This window comes from Seriola aureovittata, chromosome 1 (genome assembly GCF_021018895.1).
Source record: "Seriola aureovittata isolate HTS-2021-v1 ecotype China chromosome 1, ASM2101889v1, whole genome shotgun sequence".
Classification (NCBI taxonomy): domain Eukaryota; kingdom Metazoa; phylum Chordata; class Actinopteri; order Carangiformes; family Carangidae; genus Seriola; species Seriola aureovittata.
The window spans coordinates 19279616-19303008 of NC_079364.1; the positions used below are offsets into that span (position 1 = coordinate 19279616).

Genomic DNA, 23393 nt, shown 5'->3' on the forward strand with positions numbered 1-23393 from the left:
TCTGTTTGGCAATTTAGCTGACCTGCAGGAACAGGATTAGCGGTTTGGGTCCAACAGACACTGTGGCATTACTGAGAGGGAATGGTCTCTGCATGCCTTTGCGGGGACTATACGTCATTTTGTTTTTTCTTTTACATACAATATCGTAAAAATAATGACCTTTGGTGGTTGAGCGCTGTCTATGATGGTAGCAAAAGACCTGACTTTTCCTCGTAAAATGTTAACTGTGCCTCTGCGACAACACTGTAAATAAGATCATTGTCGCTAATGTGTGCATGTGTCTTCAAGTCTACAATGTCTGCTTTAATTATGGCATTGAAGATGAGTTCCCTCCTCCTTCCTCTGAACTGATGTAAGATGTCCAAGCCCTTTCTGAGTGGACGCTGGGGGTTTTCTCTTTGTTTGCATGGATTTTTGTTCTTCCGTCCACAGTTTCAAAACATGCATATCAGTTGAACTGAATATGTGAAATTCTCAATAGGTAGGAAAAGAGCAAGGTAACAAAGTAGGGAAAGACAATAATTAATTAATTGATGAAAAAGTCAGTCATCCTTAAACAAATGTGACACATAATTCTAGGCATATGATCGTCTCTGAAAGCAAACTAAGACATATTAAATCTTAGTAAAGGCTTACACACTGTTTAAGTGCCATTCTGAAATAGTGTGTCTTGTAATGTGACACCTGTCTGGTGAGATGGCATGCTTGAATGAAAATTGAAAATGTCACAGTGGCTGTTTAAAACTGCTTACGTTATATGGCTGATACAGTGAGATAGACTGACTCGGTATGAACTCACTCCTGAGTTGACACATCCTGACTTTGGGTTTCAAATTGGATTCTTTTCAAACAGCAGATCAAATCAGACGTTGTGTATTCATCTCCCATGATAGCATGGGCTGTGGTAAATCCTGAATGAGAGGGCCTGCAAGTGGCCAGTGAGCATCTGTTTCAAGAGTGCCTGTTGATCTGCATAATTTCACTGAGGCTGGAAGTCCATCTTGGGCCATTGTGGTTGTGTGTAGTCTGAAATGTGAGGGTTTTTTTGTACAATTAACACTATGGCTGCCAGTTACACCAAGTGAAATGATGACTAGAAATAGTATTTTTTATAACTAAGTTTGGATAAAAAAAGTTGTGGTAACAACTGCGCCAACTTCTCTCATCTGGTCTACCAGTGACTCTCTGGCTCAATAAGACTATGTTGTTTAGTATTTTTATATGCGCTGACTGAATTGTATTTTTACCAATATTTGATAATATCCTATGTTATTTGGGCCTTTTCTTTAAATTTGATCATGTTAAGTTATTTAATATGTCAGTATTGTGATGTTTAAGTGAATAAACTAACTAGCTACTATATGATACTTCTGAATTGACACTTCACTATCCCCAAACTTTTCTTTTACACAACAAACACTCAGCTGGCGGCTACAAGAGACTGTGCTGAAGAACACTTCATGTTGGCAATGCAACTGTGGTGAAGTACCGTTGTGTGCGGGCAGCTGTTGCAGTACTGGTCACTCTTTGCTAGATCCTGCCTGCTTATTGGCAAACGTACACCTGCCTGGCTACAGACTGAAGTGCCTTTTAACTTCATCTGCCCTGTGTCTTTTCTTTGTATTTGCGTTGCACATCAACTGTGTCATCAGTGACACATAACTAAGAGCTCAAAGTAAGAGCTGCCTGTTGTTGTATTATCTCAGTCATCAACTCAGTTGAAATGAGTCGCAGGGCAGTGTACTTATACTTAATAAAATATTAAGTGTTATTAAAAACTGATTCATTTACAAATACTAAAACATTTACATTCAAACTTAACTCAAGAATTTAGTTAGATCTAATTTCCCATTTTCTGAAAAAGAGAGATAGGACAGTGGAGCAGTGGTTTAGCATTATTCCCTCAAAGCAAGGTTTCGGGTTCGAACATGCCAGATGAGTGAGGCCTTGGGTAGGACTTGCGTGGTTTTCCCATGATGCATGGCTTTCCTTTGGGTGCTCCCATGACATACATTGTGTTTAACCGGTGACTCTAAATTGTCTGTAGCTGTAAACGTGAATGGTTATCTTCATATATGTAGTATCCCTATGATTAACTGGAGAGCTGAGCAGGATGTACTGACCCAATGTCAGCTGGCATAGGCTCCACCCCCTTATGCCAGCTGCATGGATAAGGAGCTACAGTACAGACAATAGAAGCATGGATGGATCTGTAGAAAAGAGCTAAATTAATGTAGCAATCGTCTAACAAACGGAAATGTTTATCTATGTTTTGCTGTTTTTCGAATGGATAATGCAATATACTCTTATTCTGCAGTGCTGGAGAGGCTCCAAATTACCACAATAATAAGTTGTTGATTCTTTTCCTTAGCTGCAATGTTTAGCTGGAGAAATTAAAAACTTCATCTCTAAAGTTTACATAATAAATCACCTTGTTTTTTGGTTCAATATTAAATTCAGATCAAGATCACTTCATTGGCAAAGCATAAGATTTAGTCTAGTGTTTGACAAGAGTATTTAAAAACCTCTTTTCAGTTGTGTTTTGTTTTAAGCACCTTAGGGGGAGAAAGTGCTTTGTCTTCTGAGGAAAAGGAACAAGGTGACACTGACCTGCTATGTCAGTTTGTACAGGAAATTTCTTTGTCTTTCTCCTTTTTCAGCTTTCTTGAAAGAGGTGTTACAGTGGTCCTGACTTGACCTTGATAACCACATTTCCTGTATTTAAAGAACTTAACACTCAACCGATATTCCAGCATGTGAATGAGTACCTCACATCATCACCAAATTCTTAGTCTTAAATTATTTTTGGAATATGTTGCTAAAGGTTTCAGCCCATTACAGGCCTTGATCAAGAGGGCTAAAATGAAAGAAGGAAAGATTCTCACCATCACAACTGGGAAGTGCATGACTCCACTGATGATTCTGCTCACAAACAATTGGCTCCTGATCACTCAGTGTGTATCCAGGGTCACATGTAAATGAGACACGGGAGCCAATGGAAAAGCTGCTGCCATGGCGACGACCATTAACTGGGATACCAGGATCGAGACAAGAGTCTGACTCCATTTTCACACCTTAGAATCACATCACACAAGCACAAATACCACACAGTCAAGGTCAAGAGGATGAGTGCACGTGTATGGGTAATTACACACTTTTAAGCTGGTCTGAACTCAGAGAACACTGAGAAAAACACATTCCTGCTTTGTAGGACTGTCTGTAAGCAATTCAGAGAGTGCCTATCGAACATTTCTATCAGTCAGTCTATCAGCCTTACTTTCATATCTGATGCTGAAGCCTGCTGCCGAGCGGCTGTTGTCTGTAGTGAACAACAGGAATAGGAAGTTGGACGTGGAAATCAGGAAATGAGGTGCTTGGGTGCCATGGTATTCACCAATCAGTGGAGAGGAGGTTGAGGGACCATCCCTGATTTCCAGTGTGTCATAGTTGACCTCAGTCTGAAACCTAAACAAAAAAACACAAACATGCACAATAACCTGACATTCAAAAAGATAACATTTATACGACTGGCATACAAAATCTGTGTGCAGGCAACTAACAGCAAATATTTGTTTATAATCAGTAGCAAAAGATATTAAACCAATAAACACATCAGACGCTGGAGGATTTAGCAGCAGTGTTCATTTTGTTGAAGTCATCCATTGTAGGCAGAGACCATTGAGCAATAACAGACTGATGACCTATCTGGCAATATGCTAGGCTAATTGAAGTGAAGAAAAGTGATTGAGTCACATTCTACCTGCCTCTTTAAATAACTGAACACTTGTGTAACTAATTAGCTGAACAATTGGCTGACTTGTTATCTCCCTCTTACTCACTTTCTTCATTGCCTCTACTCCAATCTGAGTAACTGACCTGTTGACTGACTGAGTGATTACCTACAGTTGTGGCTGCAGGGCCTTAAGAAGCAGAGTTGGCTCTTAGGACCCTGGTTATCAATCTATCCATCAAATCCATCAAATAGCAGCTAATTTAGGAAAAGGGCAGTGCTTGAATGAAATTAACTACCCAGTAGGATAAAAAACCAACAGTTGAGAACCACTGATATACCATGCAAAACTGACTTTACATGGCCCTTACTTCACATCCAAAGAAGAGAAATTTCCGCTATACCAATGTGGGGCTACACTGCGTCTGCTCTTGGTTCGTTTCCAGATGAAATGTGCAAAAAGCCAACATCAAACATTTACTGCGGCAGATACTCACCAACTACATTTAAAACTGACTAACTTATAATGCTTCTGAAAGACTAAATAAATGATGCTCTAGCTGACAAACCTGGAAGAGGAAAAAATGACATACTTGATGACTATATTTTCGAACTCAAAACAATATGAATAATTAACTGAATAACATGGGGAAACTTTAACAAACCTGACAAAACATCTCTCTGTAACTATACAGTATAACCAAATAACTTCACCTGTCAAAGTGTATCTTCACAGCATGGTCTGTTTGCGCTTCAATCACCCACTGGCAATTCAGAGAGTCTTTATAAAAGGAGGGCCAACCAGGAGACAGCAGAACACCAGTAGGAGCTGTGAGATGGCCTCCACATGGAGCTACAGGGAAATAAAGATAAACAGACCCCCACACACATACACACACACACACACACACACACACACACACACACACAACACACACACACACACACACACACACACACACACAATCACAGAGATAGAGAGAGAAAAATTAATAATTTTTTCTTGTAAACGTGTTATGGCATGAGCACGACACTCATATTTCATCGAGTAAGCAGATTCATCATCTGCTCAATTTATTTTAGCTCTTTAATCCTTTCTGAATTTTTAGATTTCATACATAAACATTTACCTTCAGAAATTATGCCGTGCCAATCTTGTGCTACGGTAAACAATTTTGAGTTGCTCATGTTTGAAAAAGGCAAAAATAATTATAGCATGATCATTTATAGGGGAAATCAAGTGTATTTATGTGTCAAATGATGCCAAAAAAGAGCTCCTCATTTCCTTGCATTTCAGAGGGCTGCAGGCGGCAAGGCTGACACATCTTGACACTAATTTATAGCTAACATTTAGAGATCCAAAATCTCAATTATGCTACATTAAAATGCATGATTTACCTTAAGTTGAGTCCAGATTGCACATCAATAAAAAATAAAACAATTTGTATTAGCGTTGGTTTTCTCAGTTTCTTTTTTGAGTCTCTCTGGCAATTGCATTAAGTTGACATACAGAGTAACAGCCTTGACACAACTTAAGACCTAGAGTTCACGATTTGTAAATTATCCGCTGCTCTTTCTAAAATATATAATTTGCAATGGCTCTTTAACTCTCTTACCACTTCTTCTGTTCTCAAGGAGCTGATACCTTCACCCTTCTGACTGTTCTCATAACGCAAGACTTTCAGCAAAAAAAAAAAAAAAATCACTTTTCTTTCTCTCACTTTCTTTCACCCACTCTGTGCATACTGAAGCAGTGTGCTGCACTCATTCTAGAAATAAAACATAATTATCTTTCCCTGTCCAATGGGAGGGATAATATTTTCCCATACTCCATATTTAATAAGGAGACAACCCTATTCAATTTGATTGTCTCCATCCCATTTATTAACAACAGGCAACATTTGATAATGTCATTTAGACAATACAATCAAGATGGAAGGGATAAAAAAAAAAAAAAAAAGGCCAGCAGTTGCCATTCGCCTTCAAAAAGTGTTGAAATAATAGCACATTCGATGTCCTTTATTATTACTTACACATATTAGCTTATCTGCACACCATGGATACATCTCTATATAATGAATGTGTCTCACTGAATGAGATTCAGCAGAACTTGTGCCAGTCTCATTTAAGATTATTGTTGAGAGAGAAAGATGCATGCAAATAGCCTGAATAGGTGCTGGGAGGCTGGAGGCTAAAGCAATTACAAGAGGAAATTTATACAATTTCTAAGGTGCATACACACACTTAAGATGCACAGCAAGAGCCAAATAGTTGAATGTTTTGTCACTTTACAGTCTGGCAAGTGAAACATTTTGAATGATTCCCCATTGCTCATACATACAGTTAACAGTTTCTATGTGTGTGTGTCTGTTTATATTCACCTTCACACCGAGGTACAGCTGCAGACCAAACAACATTTCCATCCTGGATGATGCAAGTGACCTGATCTGATCCCTGGAAACATGATAATAATATAAGATATAAATGTTTGTCACTTATATATTCATGCATGCTTTTACACACGTATACCAATATGAATACTCACAATGAAAATTCTTAAACAAATGTTTAAATTGGCAAAAAACTGAAAAAGTAGTTTCAAATAATAAAGTATCTGATTATTACCTGTGTCCTAATGAATCCTTGATCACAGCGAAAAGCCACAGAGCTGCCCAGCTGAAATTGGTCACCATACCTTTGACCATTGACAGGTACTCCTGGGTCATGACATTCATTCTGACCAAATGCTACAGAGACAACAGTGAGAGAAAAGTTAAAAACACAGTACCAAATAAACTATGAAACAAAAGCAAACTGCTGTAGAACTGAATGAGCAGAGAGAAAATGTGTTAGAAAAGAAAATTATACATCATACATACAATCTATAATATGGATATCTGAATTGTTAGTGTTTCAGAATACGTGAACGTATTTACTAATTTGAACAACCTTCCCTGGTTTTTCAATTTATTTCAATACCCGAAAATTGGTTCCACCAAAGAAAAAAAAGGAAAGCTGTATCACTGTCACTGAATGTGACATCTCCACTGATATGGAAATATGGGAATGGAATTATTTTCACGTGGATTCAACCCTGTCATGTTTAGCTTATATTATCCCCATTCCAGAGATTAACCTGATCCCACCCAGAGCACAAACCCAGTGATTGGACATGTCTCAGGTTGATTAGCTACTGATGGAGAGGAAATGAGAGCAGGGAGAGAAAGAGAAGGACAGAGAAAAAATGAGAGCAAGAGAGGAACTGGCAGATACATAAACATGGGAGTTGCACATGTATTACATACACTGTCAGTTGAATACAGACACATTTGCATACATGAGCATGTGTTCAAATATACATGTGGAGCACACGCATACAAAAGCCAAGGGCATTCAAAGAAAATAACCATGCACATATTTACAAGCATGATATAATAAGTGGTGGAAAAGATTGGGAGGAAGAGGTGTATACATATATATGAAAAAACACTCAAAATGACAATACAAAAAATATTCAATTTATATATGTAAACTTAGAACAAGGAGATGAGAGACAAAAGCCAAGGTGACAAAGAAAAAAAAAGCAGTTATGTCTGGCTAAAATACCTGAATGTGCACTGTGAGTGATTCAGAGAAAAAAAAGTGTATGACAAGGTTGAGTCTGAATGAAAAAGCAAAACAACAGAGAGAAAGCATGAGCCAGAGTGAAAGCCAGAGATCAAAATGATGGATTGGAGAGAGGGGAAAATAAGGAAAAAAAATTGCAGAATAATATGGCTGGGATAGAGAGGAAGAGATGACCTCTAAGTTTGACAACAATATGTTGAATATTTTGTGTCAAAAGGCTTGAACCTAAAGTGAGTGCACTGTGCAAGGATTAGTTTTGTACTGGCAGAGTGTGACTTTTTAAAGAGGTGCAATGACATATTTCCCTTGTGTACACATTGTTCTCATATTAGTTTCTCCCCATGGACCAAGTGAGTTTTGGGGTAATTTTGCACCAATCACTACATGCTCAGAACAACAGGTCATTAATACACTGTGTTGCCCAACATTTACAGCAGAAATAAACATGTTTACAGCCTGGTACAAAAATAGTTTTGGTCACTAGAGCTAATTTTCCTCTTTGTGGAAAATGTACAGGGGGTGAATTTTTATATATCAACCATTTAAATTTCATTAAGGCTTAAAGTTATGCATAATTTAGGGCGTGTCGCTTCAAGTGACAGCCAGGTATGCTTGCCCCAAACTGGCATGCGGCTCCACACACTCCACCTTGTTGCCCATTTTGGGATTAGCTGTAAATTAGGCAGAGTCAGACACTGCCAAGATGGTGACAGCAAAGAAGCCCATGCTGAGCTTCAAAACCGCTCTTCAGAAATCTATAGATGACATCACGGAGGCTACAGCCATCTTTATAAACAATCCATGTCTGGAACCCACCCCCACCCATATATTGAGAGTTGTCCCTCTCAATATATCATTGTAACCTTAACTATATCACTTTTAAATAACAATATGAATTGAAAGCACTTGTGCTAATTATAGATGAAAAACTATGTTTTTAAGTTTTGAAAGAGTGCGCTTCCCCCTTATATGACTGTCAGTGGTTGGGTCCACTTGCCTTCCATCCCCACACCCCCACACACATTAGCCCTCAATATGAGTGTCTGCGAAGCAATCTCTGGAAGTGTGTCAGTTGTGACTGACCTCTAGTAAGTAGCTACTTTATAAAGGTTTACCTTAAAACAAACGATGTGTCAGACATTTCTGTTTATTTTTCTATGGAGTAAAACACATTTACTGCTATATTGGTGCAAGGCGAGTGTGCCTGTTAATGCTTATAAGTCTATAGAGGCAGTCCATCCACAATTACAATCATAATAACTAATCATAACCTTTGACCAATTTTCAAGCAGATTGGTTTGTTACAAATGTCAGATGTGTTTTTATGATACAGAATACTCTCATACCAAAAGGAAAATTTATTACATATTACAACAAACATTATGTTAAAATATTAAGTAAGTTTCTGTCCAGCTTCATAGCCTTCATATGTCAAATTTTACACATTGACAGCAAAACATTAGAGATCTGCTTCTCTAGGAAAACTAAATCTAATTAGGCACACGTTAGCTTTAGTTCACTTAATGGCTTTTGCTTCTCCAACCTGCATCTTGTGTGTATGTGTGTGTGTGTGTGTGTGTGTGTGTCTGTGTGTGTGTGTGTGTGTGTGTGTGTGTGTGTGTGTGTGTATGTGTGTGTGTGTCTGTGTGTGTGTGTGTATTTGTCAGCCAGCCAGGTCAGTTAAAATGGCAGATAAAAGAAAAACAGACACTTGATCATTTCTCAGTGCAAAAAAACACTAGGTAATGAGAAAGACCAGAGTAATATCAAAGGCAATTTGATAGAATCTTCATAAGGAAGGCATGAAGTGTTTATCGAAATGTTTCATGATGGTGTCATTAGGCAAAGGCAAAACAAAGAACAGAGCTGGGCTCAGAGAGACAGAGACAGTCAGACAGAGGCAGAGTCCCAAGAAAGTTAATTTAAAACTTTTGAACATGCTGGTACAACTTTTTAGTTATTTACCTATCAATTATCCAGTATTTACTGTGGAGTAGTAATGAGGCTTTCCTCTACAGTACTTTTGGCAGAAACTTTGGCGTCCACTTCCGGAACTATTCTTGAGAATTTTTTCTGTTTATTGCCAACAGTGAAATAAAATATCCGTCCTTGGCGCTCCGGCTTAGCTGTGGCTATCACAGCAACATCACAGTCCATCATGAACAACTTGAGGTATAAGAGCAGAATCGTAACTGTTCATATAACTGTACTGGTTACATTTCCCAGTGGTGTGAAAGAAATGAAGTATTTGTTTCTAGAAAAAAAAATATTGTTTGTTGATAGTAAATGATAGAAACCATCATTTTCTGCAAAAAAGTTACGCCTAACAAAGATTATGGTTTTGTTCATATATGTTCACAGCCTTATTTATATGTAGCACTGGTAATCACAACTCTAATTACACTAAAGTAAATCTTTAGACGTGGCACCCTCTACCCTACTGGATCAATTTACCTTGACTTTAAGTCATAAATTAAAAATGTATTATTTTCTGTAAGCACTCTTTAGCTCCCAGTGAACTGCTCTTAGCATATAACTGCACCGCCTGGTGTGTCAAAGTTCATATTTGAGTTTCTAACATTATTCATATAAATAGATACTGATATCCCCACAGCAACACCTATTGATATTCATATATGCATTAAAATGTTAATAGACCAAATTACTGAAACAGCAGAAAGATGCCTGATCTTTTTTAAGTCCCAATGTAGAATTTATGTGACCAGACATTCAAAGTGCACCCTCAAAAAGTTTCACCATCAGAAACTATATGATTGTAGTTAAACATTTGTTTTTCTTTAAAAATATGGGTATTCATCAACACTGCATTGTGTTTTTTACAACTGTCGACAGTAAAACCACTGCATAACATATCCAGGAAAAGGGGAGTATTTATAAATAGGATTTCTGTATTTGCACATTACTTTAAGAAATGTTCGAGTGAAAAAGACTCTATAATGGCATATTTTGCCACCAATGGTGCATCAAACCTTCCATTTGTGTTAGGATTAGGGTGAAAAAAATTGTTTGTGTTGGGATTAGAGATAGGACTTTTTATTAAATAAACTGGTGCTGAAGAGGCAAAAAACATTTAGTATTTTCATTTGTCATTATGTCACCTCTCAAGGAAGAGTCACAGACAAGGTCATTTGGATGGTCGTGTGTGAAATGGTGCAAAACCGCACGGAGATCACAGAGAATTAATCAGAATCAGTCATGCAGAACTAGTTCAGCTTAGAGCAGATAAATACACTGGCTGCAGTAGTCGGTTTCAAAGCTGACAATGGGACAGATTGCTGCTGTAGGTAAAGCATGAGTATGACATGAAAACAGATGATCAGTTGAGAAGAACTCAGGACAGATAACCATGGTTATGTATAAATCATTTAAGTGTAATTCAGTTTTTATTAGTGCCAATTACTGTATTTCTGTACTTATTATGTGCTTTTGAATGGCCTTTAATGGTTATTATATATGGAAATAGTTATGCAGATGCTTCAAGCCAGTGTATGAAACTCTTCAAAACTTGTTGCTTCAAACCCACAACTCAAAGTAAGTTGAGTTATTACAGTAGTTAAAATACGGTAAGAGCGAAGATGTAATGGCTTCACTGGTAAAGAAAAGGTAAGACCTTCACCCCCTATTCAAAACATTCTGCATATTGCTGCTAGAATGGATAACTGACTTTTCTGCTCTCTCTTTGTACGATTATACACTGCTACAAACAAGCCCATCCTCCTCCATTCTGGGGAGCGGACCTCAAAAATCTGCTGCTCATGTTTACTCATGTCATTTTTAGATTGCTGAACAATTTTCTGCTATCAAAACTCCACTGATGCTGCTCTAGAAATATCTCAAATGTGATGTCGTGGTGACATTTGACTGGGTAACTGCTGAAATAAGGAAAAGACACCAATAGCTACCAAAGCTGGTGCACAAATTAATGCCATGTCAAAAAAAGCTATTTTTTAAACCATTTAGGGTACATTTCTAGTTTGATTTTGTTGCATGTGATTCTACACTGGCAGGTTTATTCAAATGTGTTCAAGCAAATTTACCTAGATATAGACAAAAGTACAATATGGTTAAATACAAATAATTTTGAAAGAAAATTGATGGAGCGCTTGTTGAATACACTACTGGCTATATCAGACTGCAGTGAATGACATCACAGATTTATGATACTCAGACCAGATGAATATAACCTGGACTGAATGCAGAAGGACTAACGTGTAATAAAAAATATATATATATTTTGACTTAAATAGGTGGTAATGGTTCTGGGTTTACACAACAGGTAGTGTAATTGACAGACAGACAGACAGACAGGCATACATACATACATACAGACACACAGATAGACTGAGAGAAACAGAAAGAGATAGGTAGGTAGTTGGTACATACTGGTGTAGCTGATATTGAAGCCTTTTCCAGTATTGGAGTGATCAGACTGAAATTCCAGTCTCATGATGTGTCCATTCGAGGCGATCTGTGATGGAACATCCTTTCCTGAGAACGTTCCAAATGTCGTTGGCTCAGACAGACCTAAAATAGAACAGAGTTTAAACAATCTCTTAGAGACACTTTTTAATGGTGCTTGTCTGTGGTACATCACATTAAGGCAAGGACACACTCCGAAAGTGAAGGACTCCTGTAAAGGAAAAAACAAAATACCCCACAAGACCTAAAGAGATGTATAAGATGTTATTAGGACAAGAAAAGAAAAATGAACTTAGTAAATCATAATATGCTGTTTTGATTTTATTTTGCAGATAAATCCAACCGATGTACAATGTCTACTTTATTAAATACTCCACTTCTCTGGAAGTCATCAGAGAAAAATGCTGTTGTTAACACTGCATTAGCTCATTACCTGCCTGCCTGTCAGTCATTTTGGATTAAACAATTTAATGGAGTGAAAAGAACTGACGCAATTCACTTCATTCAGTCTTCTAATACTGTCAGTGCCAAAATGGAGAAATAATCCATCACAAGTCCTGAATTCAAAATTGTATTTAAGAAAAGTAAACAAGTATTAGCATCAAAATGTGCCTAAGTATCAAAAGTAATCATGCCGAAGATTGGTTTCTCTCAGAGTGACAAATTATTGGCACTGAATGTTTTATTAAAATGTTGTAGCTGGTCCTGGTAGAGCCCAGTTTGACTACTTCATTACACTGTTGGGAAGTTTTTATGACAGCAGTGAGTTAAATTGTCTAAAATGTCTCAAATTTTGGTGATGTTTTTCCCTTAGTCCTTTTAAGGATAACCTGTTTCTCAACTGGTTTGTATATTTTTCTGAAACTACTGAGATAATGCTGAAATGCAAAGTCATGTGCGAAAACAAATGCTGTTTTTTCTTGGACAGATGGCATTTTGGAGATTTCTATCCGACAGTGTGATTTATCAAACTCATCTCATGTTGATTGTATAATCTCATTCTGCATAGCAAGTAATAAATAAATAATATTGAATAAAAAAACAAAAAACAAAAAACAAAAAACAAACATCAAGTAAAAGTAGACAGTCTTCCAAAATGTTAGTTTCCTTCCACCTCTGTATAGTGGTAATGAACTCTATTTTATTAAAATACACTGAGAAGTGCAATAATTCTTATGTATATATGTATCTGCACATTAACACACGATTGATTCATGACTCATCTTGTTAATGTCAGATAAATGAAGCATATACTGAAGCATGACTCTTGAAATCAAATTCGATTATCCTGCTGATACCTATCTCTAACATTATTTCTAACAGACAAAATATACAATCGGTGACCTGAAAAATACAGCTCTTGCTCCATATAGCAGTGGACCACCTTTAGCCCTAATAAAAGCTTCTACATATCCTGGCAGTGATTCAAAAAGGGAACTGCCACATTCTGGTGTTCAAGCATACCAGACAGACTTCAGCGCTTCACACAACTGACAAAAGTTGATGCTCTTTTCTAAAGCATTTGAGTGACTCCCAAAGAGACCGATGTCAGGGGACTATGGTGTCCATGTCATTAATGTTATTTCACCTGAATGTGTCTTGAACCATGTATTCCTGGACAATTCTGTCACCATGGCAGGGACATTGTCTCGCTGAAAGTACCCATCATCCCCTTGGGGGTACATGATTGCAATGAATAGCTGAACCTGGCTGCTATGTTAAGGTATGTTCTGCGATTAAGGCATTGCTCTATAGGCATTAAAGGACCCACTGTATACCGACTGAATGGCCCCAAAACCATTAGAGCCCCCCCATTGGCCTGTACAGCGGTAAGCATGCATCACCTCATTTCTGTCTCAGACATTTATGTCACAGCATAGAGCCATTTACTACAACAAATGGTTATACATTTTTGTTTGGCAGAATACACTCTGCTGTTGAGGGTGCTCCCCAGTGATCTAATCGGCAGCGACAGATTCAGTGGGGAGCACAATAAAACCCTAAAGGGCTACACAGAACAGAACCCAGCAGGCCCATATCAGTGAGATATGGAATATACATAATGCACAAGGAAAGAAATTCCACCCCCTAATATAGTAATAAGACATTAGAACAGGAGGAGGCTGAGGTGGTTGATGGAGAAATCAATCGTCACAGCCAGTAACAGCAGTTTGTAGCAGGTAGAAATAAACAGATTAACCAGCAGCAGCAGCAACAGTGCCATAATGATCAATAGCAAGTGTGAGAGCTTGCGGGATTATAGAGACCGCTTTATTGTCTTGATTGAATGTGATTGGAAATTTGATTCCGTGTGATTGGTGATTATAAATGTCAACTGATGCTGATAGGCAATTGGCATGCACAACTTCAGTTCACTGCCAGAACTATCACAAAGCTTGTTGCTTTTGATTGCCCACCAGGAGTCTACCAGATTGATGTTTCAGCAGAACCTGTGATTCATCAGAAAACACCTGCAGTTTTGCATGGGTGGGCGAAGCAGGCACCGGTGATTATTCATTATGGCCTTTGCTGCCTGACAATTCCTGTGGTTATCCACTGAGGGGGCATTTCCCACATAGCAAATGGTTTGATGTGGGGTCTTGCGTTCTGTCCCCTTCATTGATTGCCTCTGAGAATACCAACCTCAAAAAATTCAAGAAGCTCTGTCTAAGTGATGTTCAAACTCACCTTGTGGCACCTACAATCATGCCTTTCTCAAAGTCTGACACTCAACAATCTTAAATCTATCAATCTTCCCAAACCGCTCTTGTTGCTCTTGCACAGACCTGTTGGTGTCATGCGACACATGCATAATTAAAGAGAGACATACTAGTTGTGGACTTTTGTGTGCAGTGGGTACATCCATTGTATGATATTTTATTAAGCCAGCTGATACTATACACCTCAAAAAAGTAATCATACTGTATTAGGTATTTTACACATCTTCAAATGGTTGAAGATTATGGTGTTGATTATTTCTTAAGATTATGGTTCTGACACTGTTTAAAATCATTCATGAGAGAGCAATGAGTGTGTTCCATCACAAAGTGTTTTAGATTCCATTGTTAAGTACAAACACTCTTTTGAAAGTAATATTAGATATCCCCTTATGAATCCAACTACAAAAGGTGCAATGAAGAGCAGTGTGAGCTGACAACCCTGCAAGGGATAGAAAAGAAGCTACAGAACCGCTTCAGTAATAAAACACACGGTATCTGAAATGGGGATTCTTCACCAACACTCCCACAGAAAGTTTTCTTTTTATTTCCTCCTTAACTTGGAGTTTGTATCCAATGCACTTTGACATAAATAAGCTACACAGTGACTGGGTTGCAAAGTACCAGTCTCTGTTCTTCAGCAACCTAAAAGCTCTTTTACGTATTCATTATTGCATTGACAGGCATGAGACCAGGAGTGGAAAGAGAATCAATGCAACAGCAGCTGAAAGAATGACAAGATCCTACGTTGTATTATCCGAGAGGAGAGATTTAGAGAAAAGCCTTTTGTGACAGTCTATCACTACGTTCTCTTATATCAGATGGCAACAATGGCTTTCTGATTATGTTAACTATTTATATACTATTCAAAAGCATATCTTGAAGCTTTATTAGATTTTTTAGGCTGTATTTCATGCTGCCGTTTCCCAGCTCGGGAGATTTATGGGTTATTACAGTGGTTGCTTGGTTCACTTTTGCTTGCTATTTGTTTGTATTTTAATGTTCTATTATCCAGGAACAAAAAGAAGAGTCATGAGTGTCAAGGTCCCATAAAACCCTTGGTGAATGGAAAAGCCCTTGGGTTTCTCTGATGAAGAGAAACTTTTTTCTTACTGCATTGGGATGCAGATTTATGTTCCTCCTGGACTATAGCATCTATTTTTTATGTATGCACTTTTTAAAATCATAAAATCAGACTGTGACTCATCATATTGGCTGTGTAACAGCAAAATGATTGATAGTTTATGTCTGACTTTCAAATATGTGAAATGAGGACAGAATATTAGACAATGGCAAGAAAACATCAATGTATACTATCAATGATGAAAACACAACTCTTGAGAAGTGATCTCATTATCACCGCCTCTTCAAATAACTCCCCAAACGTATGTTTTTACTTTTTTATCCATAATTTAGATTAAAGTAATATTGTAACACTGAGTTGTTGAAGTTTTAAACCATTCTCATCAATCAGCCTGTTGAGAATTGTGGTGTAGCCTTTAATGTCAAATTCATTTGTAAATATATTCTATGTGATTCTGAAAAGTTTTGAATTAAGTACTCTCATGTTGTAGTTAACCTTCTATACACTGGGGGATCCAAGATGGCGGCGTAGAGAGTGGTTGACTTTTTCTGAGCTCCGCACCACCGCGCTGATATTTCCTATATAACTCAACCGAATTACATTTTCGCGACAATTTCCACGTCGTGCATTTTAATATGAGTATTGATGAGTATTTTTTGAGACGCCAGAACAAAATGCCACCAAAAGAAGGTAGAAAATCGACCAAGATGAACAAACCGGAGGCTACTGCTAGCTTGCCTGACTTGCCCCCGATGGAGGAAGAGCAACAGCCGCTGCTGACTGAGGATGCCCTTGACCCGGCGTTTCGCCAAACTATTCAGGAAATAACGGCGAACATAACCAGGGTGATTTATGAAAAGCTGGGGCCTTTGTCCCAGACTGTACAGGCCCACGCAGAGCAGCTGAAAAAGATCGAGGAGAGGACCACCGAGGCAGAGAATAGGATCGCTGCGGTCGAACACACCTCCGACACGGTGGAGGCGCGGGTCCGGGGGCTTGAAAACCAAATACAGAGAATGGCCGAGCTCATCGACGACCTCGAGAACAGAGGTAGGAGAAAAAATGTACGCGTTATTGGTCTACCAGAAGACGTGGAGGGGACTAACCCAACAAAGTTTTTCGCGAGCTGGATACCCAACCTGCTTGAGCTGGAGACGAAAGCCGGCCGCGTCAAAATTGAAAGGGCTCACCGCACGCTAGCCCCAAAGCCGGGACCGAACCAGCGACCACGACCCGTCCTAATCAGGTTCCACAACTTCGTTGACAAACAGAGGGTGTTGGACGCCGCAAGACGCAAAGGGATCGTGAAGTACCAGGAATCCAGCATCATGTTTTTCCAGGATTTGTCAGCCTCGGTTCTGCGCAAACGAAAAGGATTTGAGGATGTGAAGAAACGTCTGCGGGACATTGGAGCTAAATACATGATGCTATACCCGGCTACGCTGAAAATAATCCACGATGGGGAGGCCAGGAGCTTCGACTCCCCCGCTAAGGCCGTGGCCTTTGTTGACACTCTGAGATGAACTACACGTGAGTCACTAGCTGATCTGTTTATGTTTGTGGGCAGGTTATCGGTCTGGACTAAAGGTTGTTTTGAACTTTGTTTATGAGCGGATCATACATCTGTATGATGGCTCACGGGACCAAAACTGAATAATTTCAAATGACAAACTTTGCCCTACTATCTTATGTTTATGGTGATTATGGGTGGCTGATAACATGGTGTAAGCCAATGTCATAGAGGGTACTTTTATTTATTTATTTATTTTTATTTTATTTTATTATTATTATTATTTTTCTTTTTCCTGGAGGAGTGGGGATAAAGATTTTTTTATTTTTTTATTTATTCATTCATTTTTTACTTATTTATTTATTTTAACTAATTTGTTCATTTTGTTATTTGTTTTTTTTTGTTTGTTTGTTTTTTGTTTTTAATTTGTTTGTTTGTTTATTTGCTTTTCTTTTTGTTGTTGTTTTGTTTTTGTCTCTTTCCCTCTCTCTTTTAGTTTATTCATTTATTTTTGGTCTGCTCATCCTTGTTCAAGATTGGATATTAATATCATTCTGGTGGTGTTGCTTGAGTTTGGAGCTGTAAGAGAAGTTAACCAAGTTAGTGTTTGGTGATGGAAGAGGTTATGGTAATCCCCTGGTTATCACTTGGGGAAGGTTCCACCCACAGTGCTGTTGGCACTTCTGTTACTTGTTGTTTGTGTTGTCTTTTTTTGTGGGTCCAGCTGGGTTACAATCAGGTACAGAGTCTGCATGAGGGGTGTGATACATCTGGAAGCTTAAATCTTTTCAGTAAAAAATGTTATGTCCTGTGATACGTTAAGGCTGTGCACTTGGAATATTAAGGGAAGCCACTCACCCATCAAAAGGAAAAAAATATTGTTATCTTTAAAAAAGGAAAGGATTGACATCGCTATGCTGCAGGAAACACACCTGAATGATGAGGAGCATTTGAAGCTGCAGCAGTGTGGCTTTGATCAAGTCTTTTTCTCATCTTTTACCACCAAAAGCAGAGGGGTGGCGATACTCATTAGAAAAAATTTACCAGTTAAAGTGTCAAAGTGTATAAAAGATAAATATGGACGCTTTGTACTTATTTCAGCTTCCTTACATTGGGAGAACTTTGCTCTCTTAAATGTCTACTGTCCTCCATGTCATCCTCTTGATTTTTTGGTGGAGGCATTTGCCAAATTATCTGATCTTGCGGTGGAAAGTACTGTTGTAGGAGGTGACTTTAATTGTCTTATGAATCCTTTGATGGACAGGTTTCCTTCAGGTGCTCTATCCCTATCAAAACAATCAAAACAAATAATTGGTCTCTGTGAGGACTTTGGATATGCAGATGTTTGGAGGACTCTTCACCCTGCGGACAAGGAATTCACCTTTTTTTCTAATCCACACAACTGTTACACAAGAATTGACTACTTTTTTGCCCCAAAAATGTTTATAGAATCTGTTGCCTCCTGTTCAATTGGAAACATTATAATATCGGATCACGCAGCAGTGTATATGAATGTTGCATTTAAGAGACTCTCTAAGAAACCCGCAAATTGGAGAATGGACACCTCAATTCTAAAAGATCATAATTTCATATCATATTTCACTACAGAATTTAGGTATTTCCTCACCATTAACTCCCCCTCTGTTAATCCATCTCTGCTCTGGGAGACCTCCAAGGCCTATGCCAGAGGGTTGATCATATCCTATACTGCTACTAAAAGACGTAAAAATATGGAACAGCAAGCTTTACTAGAGGGAAGGTTAAGTAGATCGGAGAAGGAATATGTCAAGAAACCTAAAGCAGCTAAATTGAAGGAAATTATTGCTATTCGCTCTACATTAGACTCCTTACTAACAAAAAAGGCGGGGGAAAATTAGGGTATGCAAAACAAAGATTATTTGAACATGGGGACAAACCAGGAAGATATCTAGCCAATTTGACAAAAAAGCAAAGGGCCTCTCAAATTATTGAGTCAATTTTAGATGGCACGGGGACTCGCTCCTCTGATTCTAAACTAATTAATGAAACTTTTAGAAATTTCTATACATCTCCCAACTATATCACAAGATCAAAAATCTGAATTAAATGCCCCTATCTCTGCGGCTGAACTGCGTGAGGCCATTCAACTCCTTCAAATAGGCAAAGCACCAGGCAGTGATGGTCTTGTTAGTGAGTTCTATAAAGAATTTCAAAGTCTTTTATCAGAGCCTATGATGATGATGTTTAACCACTCCTTTGAATGTGGCACCCTTCCACCATCATTACGGGAAGCAAATATCTCACTGATTCTTAAAAAAGGGAAATGCCCTGAAGATTGCGCCTCGTATAGGCCGATCTCACTTTTGAATGTGGATTTAAAAATTCTTTCTAAAGTTTTAGCTAGACGCTTAGAACGTCTTTTACCAATCATAGTGAAGGAGGATCAAACTGGATTCATTAAGGGCCGTAATTCTTATAACAACATTAGGAGATTGCTAAATGTCATTCAGCTATCTGAACAGCGTGAAATAGACGGTCTTGTGATCTCCCTAGATGCGGAAAAGGCCTTCGACCGCGTCGAATGGTCTTATTTATTTTTTACACTTGATCAGTTCGGCTTAGGTGATGACTTTGTTAGGTGGGTGAAGGTTCTCTATACTCAACCAATGGCTGCAGTTTTAACTAACGGACTTAGGTCCACAAATTTTGTGGTCCAGAGGGGTAGCAGACAGGGCTGCCCCTTGTCGCCACTTTTGTTCGCACTGGCAATCGAGCCTTTAGCGGAAGCTATAAGGCGAGACCCTTTAATGGCTGGATTGAACGTAGGTGAAAAATCACATAAAATTACATTATATGCGGACGATGTGCTGTTGTTCATGTTAAACCCCTCTGTATCAGTCCCTCGTCTTATCCAGATTATTGACCGATTCGCTGCCTTTTCTGGTTATAAAGTTAATTTTTCCAAATCAGAGGCAATGCCTCAGGGTAATCTACGGCACCCACCAGATAATCCCAATCCCTTCCCATTCAAGTGGTCCACTGCTGGTTTCATATACTTGGGTATATGTATCACACCTAAATTCAATCAGTTGTTTCAAGCTAACTTTAGCCCACTATTTGATAAGATTAAACAAGATATGGAGAGATGGCATAATCTTCCAATATCATGGCTGGGCCGAATCTCACTTCTGAAAATGAATATTCTTCCACGTTTGCTTTATCCCATACAAATGCTTCCCATTTTATTCAATCATAAACTAGTGAAAAAACTGTATGGTTGGTTTAGTTCCTTTATCTGGATCAGGATGTCAGTGTTGCAGTTACCAAGCACTATGGGTGGTCTGGATCTCCCAGATATTAAGAGATATCAATTAAGTGCCCATCTAAGATATATAGTTGATTGGATTAAAGATGAGGCCTCCTCAATTTGGCTTGACCTTGAGAAGTCCTTATCCGGATGTCCTCTGAAAAATCTACTATTTATTGACAAACTGAAGTGTATTAAAAGGCTTTGCAGCAACCCAGTTACAATTAATACTGTTAGAGCATGGAGGATCACACGACATATGGAAGGCAGATCAGGGTTTACGTCGGTTTTTACTCCGATCGCTGATAACCCGGACTTTCTCCCGGGAACCTTGGATGGGGCTTTTAGAGGCTGGGCAGCTGGGGGTATCTCTTCCCTGGGTGATCTCTTTGATGGTCCTACCCTCATGTCTTTCAGTCAAGTTATGGAAAAATATGGCATATCAAGAAATGATCTTTTTCGTTACTTTCAGGTGAGAGATTTTATTGTAAAGGACACATCTCTGCTTGCTGATACGAATGTCACACAGATAGAGAAACAAGTACTTCTCTCTCAGGGCAATGCTTCCATTAAAAACTTTTATACCGGTCTGAGAGACAGCTCAAATCTCAGCGCTCGGACGCTGGGGGTGGTCTGGGAGAGGGAACTGGGTGTTGTGATTACTGAGGAGATGTGGGAGGACATCTGGGATAATGCGAGAAGAATAACTGTTTGTAACCGGACAAGAGCGATGCAATTTAAGATACTGCATAGAGCACATGTTGGTCCAAACCGTCTCTCCAAATACAGGAAGGATGTCTCTCCATTCTGTCTTAAATGTAAGACAGAAATTGGTGATCTTACTCACTGTTTCTGGTCCTGTGTGAAAATACAAAATTATTGGAGTGATGTCTTATTTGAAATGCAAAAGGTTCTGAAGAAGGACCTCGATCTCGACCCGGTTTCTCTCCTTCTGGGCCTTCCCAGTGATCGTGTGACTGATATGTACCAGAAGAAACTGTATAATGTTATGTCATTTTGTGCCAGGAAAAATATTCTACAGCACTGGATCTCAGATAAACCCCCCTCAGTGGTGGGATGGCACAGGACAATAATGGAGTACATACCTCTGGACTTCCTTACCTGTCTTTTGCACTCCAAAACTAATGCCTTTGAGAGAATATGGAGACCATTTCTTGACTATATTAATGTAAACATCTCTGCTATACTGATAAGGGCATTTGTATAAAATGCTCTTGTGTTTTTGTTTCTCGGTTGTTGGGTTTTTTTTTTTTTTCTCTTTTTTGGTTTCTCTTCTTTCTCGGCTCCCACTGTATCTCATTCTGTATAATGTACCTGTCACATCTATCTGGAACTGATCCTTCTGTTTGGGTTTTTGATTTTTTCTGTTGTTGTCCCCAGCTTCTTGTTGTTTTATTAGTTTGTCTAGTCTTGTCTTTTGTATGTCTGCTTATTGAAAATTAATAAACACATTTAAAAAAAAAAAAAAAAACCTTCTATACACTAATTAGTAACCATCACATTAGTGAACATTGATCCTTGACAAGCTACAGTATTTATAGACCAACATCTGTTCATGGTTGACCACTTTTGTCATAGTAAAACATACTAACACTTTTTAAAACTTAAACATTCTCATGATTTTTTAAGGAATACTTCTTACATGAGACATAATTTCAATGAGACATGTCATTTACAGTTTTTGGTCTTCATCACAAAGATGAACAAACTGACTTTACAACAACTTTAATTATAGTTTATTCAGTGCAACAGCACTAATTGCCATGCAATTTCCAAACACTGCTTCAAAATAACATCCCTGCAGAGGGACAGTTTTACAGCTAGTCAATTAAACACGTCATCTTTAATGACCAGCCAGTCAAACCAGGGCTTTGCTTGATTCATTTTAAATCAATAACCTTTATTACAATAGGGAACAGCGATCTAATTGCCCTGTGTTCTGTGTGAAGTAGAAAATTGTAGACGTGTTGAAACAATACAAAACATGACAACTATCCATCCACCTAGTTTCCCAGCCAGCCATTCATGAACCAAATCCAATCTGAAATTCTCCGTACCTATGGATCTAGACTAAGATCTTGACAAGCTGAGAAAGGATGACTGGCCCCACAAAATTATTTTACCATTTCTGTTGTATACACATTCATCCATAGTTCAGAAATTAATGATATGTAAATCCATATCCTAAGGTCTAAATTGCCTTCTTAAAAAGGGGTTATACAAAAGTGTTATACTAAGTTTACAAAATTGCAGTGAAATACTAAGATATAATTACCTTCATCTTTGACCACCAACCAGTCGAACTGTGGCTCCAGGTCAAAGTCAGAGAAGAGGAGATGAATGCGGCTTCCTGGTTCAGAGATAATCAACCACACACAGTTGAGGTTGTTCCCATACTCTTCTGGGTAATTCGGAGACAATACAGTTCCTGATGGAGCCGTGAAGTTGAAGAAACATGAGACTACAAAGAGGAAGAAACAAAGGAGGAAAGACAGGAAGGTAAGAGGTTAAGCTGATAGGTAATTGGTTAAGAATGCAAGCAGGAAGGCAGACTGATGGATACGGCGCTAAGTAAGAGAGAAAAAAAAGAAGAATAACACAAAATTGAGATAAAAAAAAAAAAAAGATTTACAGTTAACACAACCAAAACAATTGTACTTACAGACACAACTGGGTTTATTTCCAGACCACTGGTTATTGTGCTGACATGTGATGGTCCTTTCACCCACAAGTTCAAAGGCCGACTGGCAAAAGAAGGTCAACACGTCGGCATGTTGAAAGCGATCACCGCTACGACGTCCAAATGCCGGCACCCCGGGATCACCACAGCCTCCCCGTTCTATCTCTGTAACACACACAACACAGGGGGCCATGTTTTTATGCAGATAATTGTTGTCAGCATGTGATATGGTGATATTCAGCTAAGGATCTGTCTAGCTTGAGAGGTGGGGTTAAAATGCAATAAATGCTTGCATTGA

The 23393-nt window shown here is 38.5% G+C and overlaps 1 protein-coding gene across 1 annotated transcript in view; it reads right to left on the reverse strand.

The window, feature by feature from the left end:
• Nucleotides 1-23393, reverse strand: part of LOC130174222 (CUB and sushi domain-containing protein 1-like) — a 409154-nt gene that overhangs the window by 127621 nt on the left and 258140 nt on the right. Inside the window, exons 13-20 of the mRNA XM_056383857.1 lie at nt 23078-23260; nt 22691-22876; nt 11762-11902; nt 6356-6477; nt 6112-6184; nt 4445-4583; nt 3278-3465; nt 2886-3074 (exon numbers count right to left, since the gene is read on the reverse strand). Coding sequence (XP_056239832.1) covers nt 2886-3074; nt 3278-3465; nt 4445-4583; nt 6112-6184; nt 6356-6477; nt 11762-11902; nt 22691-22876; nt 23078-23260 — 1221 coding nt within the window. The remainder of the gene's footprint in view (nt 1-2885; nt 3075-3277; nt 3466-4444; nt 4584-6111; nt 6185-6355; nt 6478-11761; nt 11903-22690; nt 22877-23077; nt 23261-23393) is intronic.